At 41.0% G+C, this 13,863-nt stretch overlaps 1 protein-coding gene and 1 long non-coding RNA gene across 4 annotated transcripts in view; both read right to left on the reverse strand.

The window, feature by feature from the left end:
* Positions 1-2,596, reverse strand: LOC125377984. Its single transcript, XR_007219951.1, has 2 exons — positions 1,026-2,596; positions 1-920 (listed from the first exon to the last, which is right to left on the reverse strand). It is a non-coding gene; the product is annotated as an uncharacterized LOC125377984 (long non-coding RNA).
* Positions 2,597-2,748: 152 nt separating this feature from the next.
* The window catches only part of LOC124120465 (zinc finger ZZ-type and EF-hand domain-containing protein 1-like), a 112,373-nt gene continuing 101,258 nt past the window's right edge, over positions 2,749-13,863 (reverse strand). For all 3 annotated transcript variants that reach the window (XM_048392376.1, XM_048392377.1, XM_046483290.2), the window contains 8 exons: positions 12,205-12,553; positions 9,296-9,489; positions 9,054-9,172; positions 8,089-8,239; positions 6,924-7,040; positions 5,551-5,719; positions 5,245-5,316; positions 2,749-4,797 (listed from right to left, as the gene is read on the reverse strand). In XM_048392376.1, the coding sequence (XP_048248333.1) occupies positions 4,699-4,797; positions 5,245-5,316; positions 5,551-5,719; positions 6,924-7,040; positions 8,089-8,239; positions 9,054-9,172; positions 9,296-9,489; positions 12,205-12,553 (1,270 nt within the window). In that variant the 3' untranslated portion in view covers positions 2,749-4,698. The remainder of the gene's footprint in view (positions 4,798-5,244; positions 5,317-5,550; positions 5,720-6,923; positions 7,041-8,088; positions 8,240-9,053; positions 9,173-9,295; positions 9,490-12,204; positions 12,554-13,863) is intronic.

The following is a 13,863-nucleotide window of genomic DNA, read 5'->3' on the forward strand; positions in this document are numbered from 1 at the left end:
TGGATGTCATAATCTTTTACAAAAGACACAGTTGAGCAATATGTACAGTGTACAGTGCACAGAGAGCGTACAGGACAACCTAGCTTCACAGTCAACAGATACACCACTCAAACAGAAGGCACAGAATAACTCGGTCTGCATGGGCATAATATCATATCAGATTACGAAATGAGGACAATAGAACACAATCTCAGAGTTTGAGCGCATCAAATAACAAAACATAACATTTACAGCTGACATACTTGATGAACACTATCTTACTGAAAAGAACAATTATTCAATACTTTTGACGTTCATGCATAACTTGATTGTTGGCAGCTTACATCACAATCAAGCTCCAATATACTGTCACAGGTTTTAAATATTTGGTTTTAACTGTTTGATTGTGAGAAATGACAGCTCAAAATGTACCTCAGACTTTGTTTCAGCTATCAAGAAATCAAGCATACAGAGCAACTCAATGCCACATCACTCTGATAAGGTACACTGACACTGGTCAAATGCACATAACATATGCAAACAGTTTGATTGATACTCCATTTTTTAAATGGAAATGCTGAATCTTATCAAAATAGATGTTCAACTGCTTCACAGACCTCCGCAACATATATAACTATGTAACATATTATGTCAACTGTTGTCTTAGTTATGCGGATGTTTCTGTTCTTTAATTTAAAACATTAACGCTTTGGTGTCACGCTCATACATCTTTGTGTGAGAGTACCTTCATCTGCGTGTGTGTGTCTCTGTGTGTGTAGATTCATCTGTGTGTGTGTGTACCTTCATCTGTGTGTCTCTCTGTGTGTATCTCTTCATCTCTGTGTGTGTATGTATGTGTGTGTGTACCTTCATCTGTGTGTCTCTACCTTTATCTGTGTATGTGTGTGTACCATTATCTGTGTCTCTGGGTGTGTGTGTACCTGTGTGTGTACCTGTGTGTGAACCCCTGTATGTCTCTGTGTGTGAACCTTCATCTATGTGTGTGTACCTTCATCTGTTAGTGTGTACTTTATCTGTGTGTATACCTATATGTGTGTGAACCCCTGTGTGTCTGTGTGTGAACCTTCATCTGTGTGTGTGAACCTTCATCTGTTAGTGTGTACCTTTATCTGTGTGTGTACCTATATGTGTGTGAACCCCTGTGTGTCTCTATGTGTGAACCTTCATCTGTGTGTGTGTACCGGTACCTTCATCTGTTAGTGTGTACCTTTATCTGTGTGTGTACCTATATGTGTGTGAACCCCTTTGTGTCTCAGTGTGTGAACCTTCATCTGTGTGTGTGTACCGGTACCTTCATCTGTTAGTGTGTACCTTTATCTGTGTGTGTACCTATATGTGTGTCTCTGTGTGTACATTGCCCTGTGTGTGTCTCCCTTCCACTTTCTGTGTGCCTCCATCTGTGCGTATTGTCTGAGTGTGCCTTAGCCTCTGTGTGTGTGTGTGTGTGTGTGTGTGTGTGTGTGTGTGTGAGAGAGAGAGAGAGAGAGAGAGCGAAAGAGAGCGCATGCATTTATGTGTACCTGTCTGTACATCTAGGAAACAAACAGGGCATTATTCTTATTCTTTATCAGTGATGTATAACATGATCTTACATCAACAATTGCAAGCTAAATACATATAACAGATGAGTGAACATGTTTCAGCCATACACAGCCATTACTTAGTCAGGTCTGTTCATTCACAAAAAAACAATCCACAACCATGGATTTACAGCTACTTTTTTCCGTGATGTTTCATCTGTTTGTGTTTTATAGAACCTACCTTACTACTGCCAGTTCTCCAGCTGACATTTTCAGTTCTTACAAATCATGATTTCCATGCTGTGCCATCAAACAGAAGCGCTACGCATTAACTGATCTAGGAAGATTCTACGATTCTAAATGATCGATAAACTCACAAAATAAAGTAGTTAGGAAAACATGTAAGAAATATCCAAAATTCAACAACCAGGGATATGCAAACAAATAAATACTCACATAATCAACTGAAAATTATATTACTATTTTCCACTATATTCAATAGCACTTAAAACGATCAGTGTCAACAGATATGCACAGAATGTACAACTGACTTGACTTATATACATGACAGATAAATACTGTGGCCACAGTCCTAGTGTCTGTACAGTATGTACATCCGCGGAGTATCACAGGGCACGAGTGTTACCAGCATATCAGGGGGACAAACTGCCGCTGCTATATATCTTCACAAAATTCCAATACAGGAAAAGATTCACTTGAATTTAACAGCATTGTAAATATTGGTGATATAGACATCTCATAAGTGATGCAAAACTCTTAAATAATCTTTGTATTACAATCTTCCATCTTAATGGAACAGTGCACACACAGATCATGTATTGAAATGTTGACCTATCATGTTTGTCAAATAAAAAAGGTACAAAAAAATATCTGTCATTTTATAGTTTGATTTTTTCTATAACTCCATTGACCTATCATGTATACCGTATTCTACGTAATAAGCGCCCAGGGCGCTCTCAAAATTAGAAATAGGGGGCTCTTATTAGAATATTATTTTGGTGAAAAAAACAGTTGAAAGATAAATTCCGTGGTTTATGCTGACAGCCTGAAATGTTTATATACGAGAGATATATTTTTCCAGAATTGAATTGCCCATAATTGAGGGTGCATATTACACACGAGTTCGTATTATACACGAATAAATAGGTCTTGTGTACATTGATCAATCGGAAGGGGTGCTAATTGGGATTGTTCACTAGCCAATATCTTAGCAAATATCGCCGTGGGCGTTTATTAGAGCGGGGCGCTAATTACATTGAATACGGTACTACTCAAAACAAGTAAAAATGACCAGGTCATTCTTGTCATTGTCATGTCATGACAGCTTAACTATAGTAATGTGAAAGAATTGAGTGATCCTTAACTTTACTGAGTAGTATATGTTCCATAGAGTGGGGCCAGAGGGTATGGTTTCATTCTTTCATACCTATTCTTGATATTTGGCTTTTCAAACACATCAAAACTTTGTCACTTGACATTACCGGTAATTGCTTGATCTGTCCTCACCAAGGTCTTGTCACAAATAGTGATAAGTGACTTGTGCCATTATTTGAGGTCATTATACAGTTGATATATATTAAGACATTTCACATAAATAGGAAATAATGTGTCAGATCTTAAAATAATTCTTTTTAAAGTAATATTTTATTGATATAATATTGAAAATATTTTCAAAAGTCTGACTTGTTGAGTAATTAAATTACTTTAGACTGTCAGGAGAATATAATTCAAAGCAAAGATATATCGTGGAGATCCTAAACAGGCTAAATATATACCACTTTATCATATAGTTAAACATACATAGAGAAAATGACTGTAAATTATGAACACATCATTTGACAATTTGTAATATTCACATGGAAACAACATGCTTAGGAAAACACTGACGGCCTAACCAGTAACATATTTATAGACTCACCGTTAGGAAATTGACAGGATAAATTATACATAACATTTCACATATAACAAATGGAGGCCACATTCCTAAAGAAAACAATAACTGAAAAAAAATATTGACACCACAAAACATCTGTTTATCCATATATAACTTAATTACTTATCACTAGTGCAGATATGTTGGTGATTTATACACACATATAAAATACTCTGATGTGTTACTTTAACATGCAATACACAGAACAGGCATTTGCTGCAAAAGCACCACAAACTGATGATAGCTTTAATTTATGATGAATTAAAGTGGTGCTACTGAGCAAATACTTACACATGTAGTTAATTAGCATCATCAACAAATTTGGCTTCAATCAAATAATACATGCTAAACTGCCGAGATCAAGAGACAGACATAATCTTCAAGTACAATACTTCATGATTGGGTAACAGTCACTTCCATGCAAAGAGACTCATGTGAACATAAATGGATAACTGCCTATAAACAGTCTGATGAGAGATCCTAAGCTCGTAACTAGTCACCCATACTTGAGAATATTCTTGGGTCAGCCAAAACCCTATCGTTATCCTGCCTACAAACAGCACTATACATGTGAAAAATTGTCTTAACACTGACAGACACCCTAAGTAACAATTGTCCCATCAATATTGTGATCAGTTTCGTCTTGGATTGGTTAACGTGGGAACACCTGATATATCTCCATAATTACAGCTGTCCCTTATCCTTCTATGAGAACATGTTAGTGGTGACTGGTCCAGGCAACATGTTACTGGCTAACATGAACAGTGCAGGCAGACAATTGGTTACTGTAAATCGTGAAATTAATGTGTCTCCAAAAGAAATGCGACCACTGTCCCTTGCCAAAATCGCGACTCATTATGAGTGCGACACCCCCCTCCTCTCAAGCATCAGTGGATTTATATATAAAGAAAATGTATAGTGAAGAAAGGACAACCTGATGACCTGTAGCTGCAGGACGAAAAACTAACTCTTCGAAAGAAAGATTCTCTTGAACTGGTTCATGCTATTTAGGCAGTCAGTATTTAATTATGGCAAGAATCACAGAAGAGTTGACTGTTGACAAAAACATTGGTGCAAAGCTCAAAACATAAAACAACTATTAGAAATGTACAAATTATATTACAAATTAAAATACATATTGTACATAATGAACGCATTTGTACATGAAACATATCATTACTGTACATATCCTAAAAGCTGGCAGAGTTATTTTTCTTGAGAACTTTAAACTGCTGTGCTTCGTTTCTTGACAGCTAGTGCCAGCTCCGTAGCAGAGTTCTTGTACCCGATCATATGGCCAATGGCAGCAATGTTGATGAGGCCCTGTGGTAAAGAGAATCAATCCTGTTACTATCCATTTATTAGAGAGTAGACTTTGCATCCATACTGCACATTTCATACATCATCTTGAGGTAAGCTTAAGAACAGTGTGACAACTTTACACATCAACATTATTTCAGCCAGAAATGTGCGAGAACTGTTACAACTGTTGCGAGTTTATCTCCGTGTTTGCAATCACTGCATTAAGTGTTACAACTGTTGCGAGTTTATCTCCATGTTTGCAATCACTGCATTGAGTGTTACAACTGTTGCGAGTTTATCTCCGTGTTTGCAATCACTGCATTGAGCGTGACAACTGTTGCGAGTTTATCTCCATGTTTGCAATCACTGCATTGAGTGTTACAACTGTTGTGACTTTATCTCTGTCTTTGCAATCGCAGCATACAGTGTAAGATCTGACAGGCACAGATGTTGTAGCTGTGTACTCACCTGTCCGACCACCTTGCGAATGTCCTCAATATCCTGCACTGCCACCAAGTAGTCTACATGCATGTCCCACTCCTGAACACAAGAATTATGATAACACCAGCATTTCAAGTCATATATAACAGTCTGACTTCACACAAGAAAAAACACATGACGCAGTCATGCATACTTTGGGGCACATCTTTTGATGCAGAAACTCATAATATATAATGAAATCTTGTAAACTTAATGATGCATTTGAGTAAAAAGATCTCTATTCAACATGATAATACCAGTTTCCCATTTTAATACAATGGTCTTCGAACATACCATGACAAGGTTTTCCACTTGCAAGAACAGCTCGGACAGAGCACGGACAACCGGCGGCAGGACATTCCCTGGATCTGCGTCATCTTTGGTGAGACTGGTGTAGAGGAACCATAGTGGCTTGAGAAGCCCTGGATCAACAGAGGGCTTCTGGTCTGTCCCCAGTCTACACCTGAACATACACAGAGAGAATAGGTCAGTATGATCCATAAGGCCATAAATAAAGTAATTGCTAGATAATCATCCCTGCCCCACTCACAACTAAACGGACATATCATATCTGCTGGGCTAGCAGGCTAATGTTAAGTTCTAACCCTGAAATCAAGTGTATCAGCTGGGTCACAGTGGTCTAAGTCCTTGCATCTAGCTGTGCATAGTTGTCTCCCTTTGCGGACAGTCGTCTCCCTTAAAATCAAATACAGTCAAGTCTCGTTAATCCGACACTCGTTAATCCGACAATCGGCTTTATCCGACACTAATGATGGGAACCGATTAAATCAGTGCTATTTAGACCCGTTAATCCGACAGTCTCGCACTCCGACTCCGACACACCTAATTTGCAACGAATTGCCGAAATCACTCATTAATCAGTCTCGTTAATCCGACACAGTGATCAGCGTACTCCGTGGTCATCTGCCCGCGAGTACACAGCCAGAGTTTTGATGCGAGGCGAGTCAGCTGGTAGCTGCATATTACAAAGCTGCAGCGATAAACTTGCTTAACAATAAACAATTAATGCTTTAAATAAAGAAAACAGGATAATTCACATGCTTAGATTACCTCAATCTTATTAAAATCAGATACAAGTTCTTGCTATCGACGAGGACATCCCATTACAAGTCACGTCAGAACAACCTTTCGCGAACTATGACCTACCAATGAAATGACCAACAGGAAGTCGACGTTAGCCACTTAGAAAGCAGCTTTCTTAAGCTTTGGGTTCCAGTTTCAAAGTTGCGACTTCCATTCCAGACTATGCTTTTTAAAGTATTTTGAATCTGTCAAACAGTCCGTAACAGTTGTTTTGTGTTAAACTTTAGAGGTTGAATGATTAGAAAACATATTCCGCCAATAATTTAACATAACACTATGAATATATATTTTATATTTTTTATAACGTGTTTGAATCCTTATCTATCGTGTAGTTGTCCGATTTTCGATCACGAACGTTGATACTACTAAATTTCGTTTATCCGACATACTCGTTAATCCGACACAATCATGTGCAACCATCGATGTCGGATTAACGGGACTTGACTGTAGGTTCAAATCCCAGATTCCTCTGATACTGATTCTTAGTCTGACAGTGTTGTGACCTTTGGACTATCCCCCGACATTAAGCTGACACAACATATGACTCCACCTCCTCCACCTACCTGAACTGTGTCTGTGTAATCTTCAGGAGCAGCTGTATGGCCTTGAGTCTCTGTGTGCCGGTCTGCTTGCAGGCCACGTATACCAGACTTGACCACAGGTCACACAGCGGCAGACACCTACACAAGGACACTTCACTTTCAATCTTCGCACCCTATTTATATACAACTGCAAAATGCTAAGCACTACTTCCTGTGCATACTACCCAAAAGAAGCTAACGACCACCCGATTGTTTCATATTACTGTAGTTAACTTATCATGCCATGACAGATTCACCAAAGTAATGAAAATGAATTGAGTGTTCCTTAACCTCTTTTGAGTAGTATACTTATGTGTAAAATAGCCATTTAAAAGCTTTTTTTTCTTAAACACATTTCTTTTTGTTCAGATTTGAGTGTTCCTTAACTTCTTTTGAGAAGTATACTTCTTTGTAAAAAAATATTTAAATGTTTTTATTTTTCTAAAACATTTCTTTTTGTTCAGAGTTGAGTGTTTCTTAATTCTTTTGAGAAGTATATTTCTGTGTAAAAAAGCTATTTAAATGTTCTTATTTTCTTAAACACATTTGTTTTTGTTAAGAATTGAGTGTTCCTTAACTTCTTTTGAGTAGTATACTTCTGTGAAAAATAGCCATTTAAATTTTTCTTAAATTTTTCTTAAACACATTTCTTTTTGTTCAAAAGGTGATCTAATGGCATGTTTTGAAATTGTTCCACGGCAATAGATAATTATTTGACTACTGTTTCTGCTTCCTCTGCTTCTAATGACAAAGACAGGACCCAGTACTTGTGACATCTGGAGGGTCATACAATGTTCATCTACTGACTTCTCAAAGTGAGGTTAATGTCTCAAAATAGATACTGCAATAAGATACATGGAAGCTGTGTTAACAAGAAGAGTCACTTTTTTCAACACATATATCAGTGATATTTATCATAAAGAACTGTTGACAATCATGTCAGTAAGGTCAAATTGTCTGTATCAGTAAACTTAGAAATACTTGATTCTCAACCTTTATTTCAAGGAACACAATATTCAGAAGAATCTTTTGAGCAGCTGAGACTAGGTGCTATAGAAATGAATTATCATTACTATTATTATTATCTGTTAAGTCAATATGCAGCAAAATATGTGTATGTTGGATGCATCAGGGGCAGACAACTCACAAGGCGACATCGGAAGAGAGAACAGACTCCAGGATGGTGTGTCCCGTCTCGAAGCTGTCCCTGGTCCCTGCGGTGATGGTGAACTTGTACCCCCACAGTTCCGGAGGACCATCGTCACTACTGCAGGTGAACTTGTAGTACACTGTGTCACCTGTAGCATACACACAGTCTCATAACAGCTTCTTGTTAGCATTCTGAGAAGTTGTTCAAGGATTGTCTACTCACTCTTGCATCAGTTACCACGTGCTGTACACTAGGGGCCGAATATCGGCCGATGAGCAGGTCTAGACAAATATCTGCACAGACAGGACGAAAATGCAGCTATTTCTATTCTACTTCCAGACACAGGACAAGTTTCGTAACCTGCATGAATGTTCTTAAAATCAGACTTTTAATTTTGATATGAAAGCTCTATGTGTGAAGATGTGATGACACCTCCCTGGCAGGTTGTGTCTGGAGAACACTGAGCAAATTTTGACCACCCAATCAAAATGAAGGAAGTGTGTGTTCTTGAGCCAATCACATGTCAGGTATATTTCTTTACCACTTTTATTTGGAAATTTCAATCTTAGCCAAAGAAAATTAACATAGAACACACATATAACCTTGATAGTACACCCTTTGAGTATAGATGCAATGGTGCTCAGAAACGACAAAATGTATCAATTTGCGTTCAGAACTTCCAAATTATATTCGTTTTCAAGATAAATAAATTAGATATGAGCTCAGTCATGCCAGCATCAATGCTGATTGGCTGATCAATAAGGTCACCTGATCTTCACGAAGAGAGGGATCGTATCAGATCCCAGATCCAAGCTTAAAGAGCTGGAGCCTGTATCATCCAAGCTCTAGCTGTGGGTATTCACTGAAAAGTCTTGCTCATTAGTTGGTAACAACTTTGAGGAGGCAAAGTATTATGCCTTCTCGTATTATTCTGTGGAATATGGTGCGGAGACAGAACCAACCTGGCACTTGGAAGCTGCTCCACTTGGACTTGGATGTCCCGGAGAAGGAATGAACGTCTTTGGTCAATGACTCATTGGTGCTGAATGTCAGCTCACTGTAGTCTTCTTTGGTTGCACATCTGCAGGTGAAAGAGGGATTACTTTACCTACCAGTATATATCCCTCTCTTAAGACCCTCATAACAAAAACTGGATTAAATTGAATTATTTCAAATATATGATGACGCCATGTGTCGGACTCACTTGCTGTCGAATGTGATGGTGAGGAAGGAAGCTCCAGGCAGGGGGATCATCTCCTCCTTGTTCTCCAGTTTGTAGTTGTGGTCCGACTCTCTCGCCACCGCCGACAACGTCACCTCTTCCATGAACTGACATGCTGTGTATGCTATGGGCACCAAGCTGGACTTATCACAGTGTTGTATCACCTTCTGTACCACCTAAAACATGTACGACACTATGTCACCACTATGGCAGTATGGCACTAGGTCACACTGTACATCAGACAGGTCACACTGTACATCAGTCAGGTCACACTGTATATCAGTCAGGTCACACTGTACAACAGTCAGGTCACACTGTACATCAGTCAGGTCATACTACATCAGTCAGGCCACACTGTACATCAGTCAGGTCACACTGTACAACAGTCAGGTCACACTGTACATCAGTCAGGTCATACTACATCAGTCAGGTCACACTACAACAGTCAGGTCACACTGTACATCAGTCAGGTCATACTACATCAGTCAGGTCACACTACATCAGTCAGGTCACACTACAACAGTCAGGTCACACTACAACAGTCAGGTCACACTACAACAGTCAGGTCACACTACATCAGTCAGGTCACACTGTACATCAGTCAGGTCACACTGTACATCAGTCAGGTCACACTGTACATCAGACAGGTCACACTGTACATCAGACAGGTCACACTGTACATCAGTCAGGTCATACTACATCAGTCAGGCCACACTGTACATCAGTCAGGTCACACTGTACATCAGACAGGTCACACTGTACATCAGTCAGGCCACACTGTACATCAGTCAGGTCACACTGTACATCAGACAGGTCACACTGTACATCAGTCAGGCCACACTGTACATCAGTCAGGTCACACTACAACAGTCAGGTCACACTACAACAGTCAGGCCACACTGTACATCAGTCAGGTCACACTGTACAACAGTCAGGTCACACTGTACATCAGTCAGGTCACACTACAACAGTCAGGTCACACTACAACAGTCAGGCCACACTGTACATCCGTCAGGTCACACTACATCAGTCAGGCCACACTACATCAGTCAAGTCACACTGTACATCAGTCAGGTCACACTGTACAACAGTCAGGTCACACTGTACATCAGTCAGGTCACACTACAACAGTCAGGTCACACTACAACAGTCAGGCCACACTGTACATCAGTCAGGTCACACTACATCAGTCAGGCCACACTACATCAGTCAGGTCACACTGTACATCAGTCAGGTCACACTGTACATCAGTCAGGTCACACTGTACATCAGTCAGGTCATGCTGAAAATCACTCAGGTCACACTACAACAGTCAGGTCACACTGCACATCAGTCAGTTCACACTGAAAATCAGTCAGGTCACACTACATCAGTCAGGTTACACTAGCAGTATTCATGTACTAAAACACCTAAAACGTACGACACTATGTCACCACTATGGCAGTATGGCACTAGGTCACACTGTACATCAGACAGGTCACACTGTACATCAGTCAGGTCACACTGTACATCAGTCAGGTCACACTGTACAACAGTCAGGTCACACTGTACATCAGTCAGGTCATACTACAACAGTCTGGTCACTCTACAACAGTCAGGTCACACTGTACATCAGTCAGGTCACACTGTACATCAGTCAGGTCACACTGTACATCAGTCAGGTCATACTACATCAGTCAGGTCACACTGTACATCAGTCAGGTCATGCTGAAAATCACTCAGGTCACACTACAACAGTCAGGTCACACTGTACATCAGTCAGGTCACACTGAAAATCAGTCAGGTCACACTACATCAGTCAGGTTACACTAGCAGTACACATGACAGGTATCACACTAGCAGTACACCTGGCAGGTATCACACTAGCAATACACCTGACAGATGTCACACTAGCAGTACACCTGGCATGTATCACACTAGCAGTACACCTGGCAGATGTCACACTAGCAGTACACCTGGCAGATGTCACACTAGCAGTACACCTGGCAGGTATCACACTAGCAGTACACCTGGCAGGTATCACACTAGCAGTACACCTGGCAGGTATCACACTAGCAGTACACCTGGCAGATGTCACACTAGCAGTACACCTGGCAGGTATCACACTAGCAGTACACCTGGCAGATGTCACACTAGCAGTACACCTGGCAGGTATCACACTAGCAGTACACCTGGCAGGTATCACACTAGCAGTACACCTGGCAGATGTCACACTAGCAGTACACCTGGCAGGTATCACACTAGCAGTACACGTGGCAGGTGTCACACTAGCAGTTCACCTGGCAGGTATCACACTAGCAGTACACCTGGCAGGTGTCACACTAGCAGTACACCTGGCAGGTACCACACTAGCAGTACACCTGGCAGGTGTCACACTAGCAGTACATCTGGCAGGTATCACACTAGCAGTACACCTGGCAGGTGCCACACTAGCAGTTCACCTGGCAGGTATCACACTAGCAGTACACCTGGCAGGTATCACACTAGCAATACACCTGGCAGGTATCACACTAGCAGTACATCTGGCAGGTACCAGACTAACAGTACACCTGGCAGGTATCACACTATTAGTACACCTGGCAGGTATCACACTAGCAGTACACCTGGCAGGTACCACACTATTAGTACACCTGGTAGGTATCACACTAGCAGTACACCTGGCAGGTGTCACACTAGCAGTACATCTGGCAGGTATCACACTAGAACCGTGATATTTATTCATGCTACTACCCCCATATAGTTGTGATAAATTTAGAAGACTCTCCTCCCCCCCTATACATATATAAAGACTTAACAAGCAAGGGATTGCAATGAGCAAACTTTCAGTCAAAGTACTTAGGCTCATTCACAATAGCCGGATTTGCTGACATGTAAGTACTGATGACACTCACTTTCTTGAAACAGTTGCGATTGTCTGTCTTGTACAACAGATCCAGCACACACGGAATCTGTTGCACCTCCTTACATCCCAGAAGTGAAGCATTGATCACATGACCATATTCTGGCCAATAGGCAAGCAGTCCAGTCAGCAAGTGTCGGGCATACAATATACCCATAGCCATGTTCACTTTGGCCAAGTATTCCCGTGATCCCACACGTCCATGTTTTTCAAGTTCTTTCTTGAGCAGCTCTGCACTTTTGCTGCGAGACTTTTCACTGATGTCTCCCTGGAGGGAGTCTGACTGTTGTATCAAGTTCTCACTGCTCTGGCCGGACTCTTCCACTGCCTTGTCTATCGTCCTGTTGTAAATACACACATACAGGGTGCTTAAACTCATAATCACTATGGCTCTCAGGTTATAAGGGGGCTCTACATCCTCATAGTTATGATGTTTTGCAAATATGTGTGAATAAGCATCAACTCATTGAGGGGATGATCTTAATATGTTGCAATGACTCCAAGTGAGTGAGTGAGTATGGTTTTACGCTGCTTTTAGCAATATTCCAGCAATATCATGGCGGGGTCACCAGAAATGGGCTTCACACAATGTATCCATGGTATCGAACCAGGGTCTTTGGCGTGATGAGCGAACGCTTTAATCACTAGGCTACCCGACCACCCCTAATGACTCCAAGGTCCCCATCATGCTTATATACTTGTCGTGAGAAGTGACTAGCGGGATCAGGTGGTCAGGCTCACTGACTTGATTGATGCATGTCATCGTATCCCAGTTGCGTGGATCGATGCCCATGATGTCAATCACTGGATTGTTAGGCCCAGACTCGATTATTTACAGACCACAGTCATATAGCTGGAATATTGCTGAGTGCGGCGTTAAACAGCAAACAAACAAAGAAAATGTATCCTTGCAAAGATATAGTTAGCTATAAAGAAACAGATCAGATTATGAATATGATCCAATTAATCTTTTGTCAGAAAATTCTTAATGCCAAAATACACCCAATCTTCATCTAGCCAATAACATGCTAACCTTCACGAAATCTCAAACATACCCCTGTCACCTAGCATCTACAGATCTCACCTCCACCTAGTCTCTTGCAGTCTCACCTACATCAAATCTCTTGCAGTCCACCCTACATCTAGTCTCTCACAGTCTCAGCTCCACCTAGTCTCTTGCAGTCTCAGTTACATCTAGTCTCTTGCAGTCCCACCTACATCTAGTCTCTCACAGTCTCACTTACATCTAGTCTCTTGCAGTCCCACCTACATCTAGTCTCTCACAGTCTCACCTCCATCTAGTCTCTCACAGTCTCACCTCCACCTAGTCTCTTGCAGTCTCACTTACATCTAGTCTCTTGCAGTCCCACCTACATCTAGTCTCTCACAGTCTCACTTACATCTAGTCTCTTGCAGTCTCACCTACATCTAGTCTCTTGCAGTCCCACCTACATCTAGTCTCTTGCAGTCTCACTTACATCTAGTCTCTTGCAGTCTCACCTACATCTAGTCTCTTGCAGTTTCACTTACATCTAGTCTCTTGCAGTACCACTTACATCTAGTCTCTTGCAGCCCCACCTACATCTAGTCTCTCACAGTCTCACTTACATCTAGTCTCTTGCAGTCTCACTTACATCTAGTCTCTTGCAGT

Source organism: Haliotis rufescens, unplaced genomic scaffold (genome assembly GCF_023055435.1).
Source record: "Haliotis rufescens isolate VD_foot unplaced genomic scaffold, xgHalRufe1.0.p SCAF_11, whole genome shotgun sequence".
NCBI classification, from domain to species: Eukaryota; Metazoa; Mollusca; class Gastropoda; order Lepetellida; family Haliotidae; genus Haliotis; species Haliotis rufescens.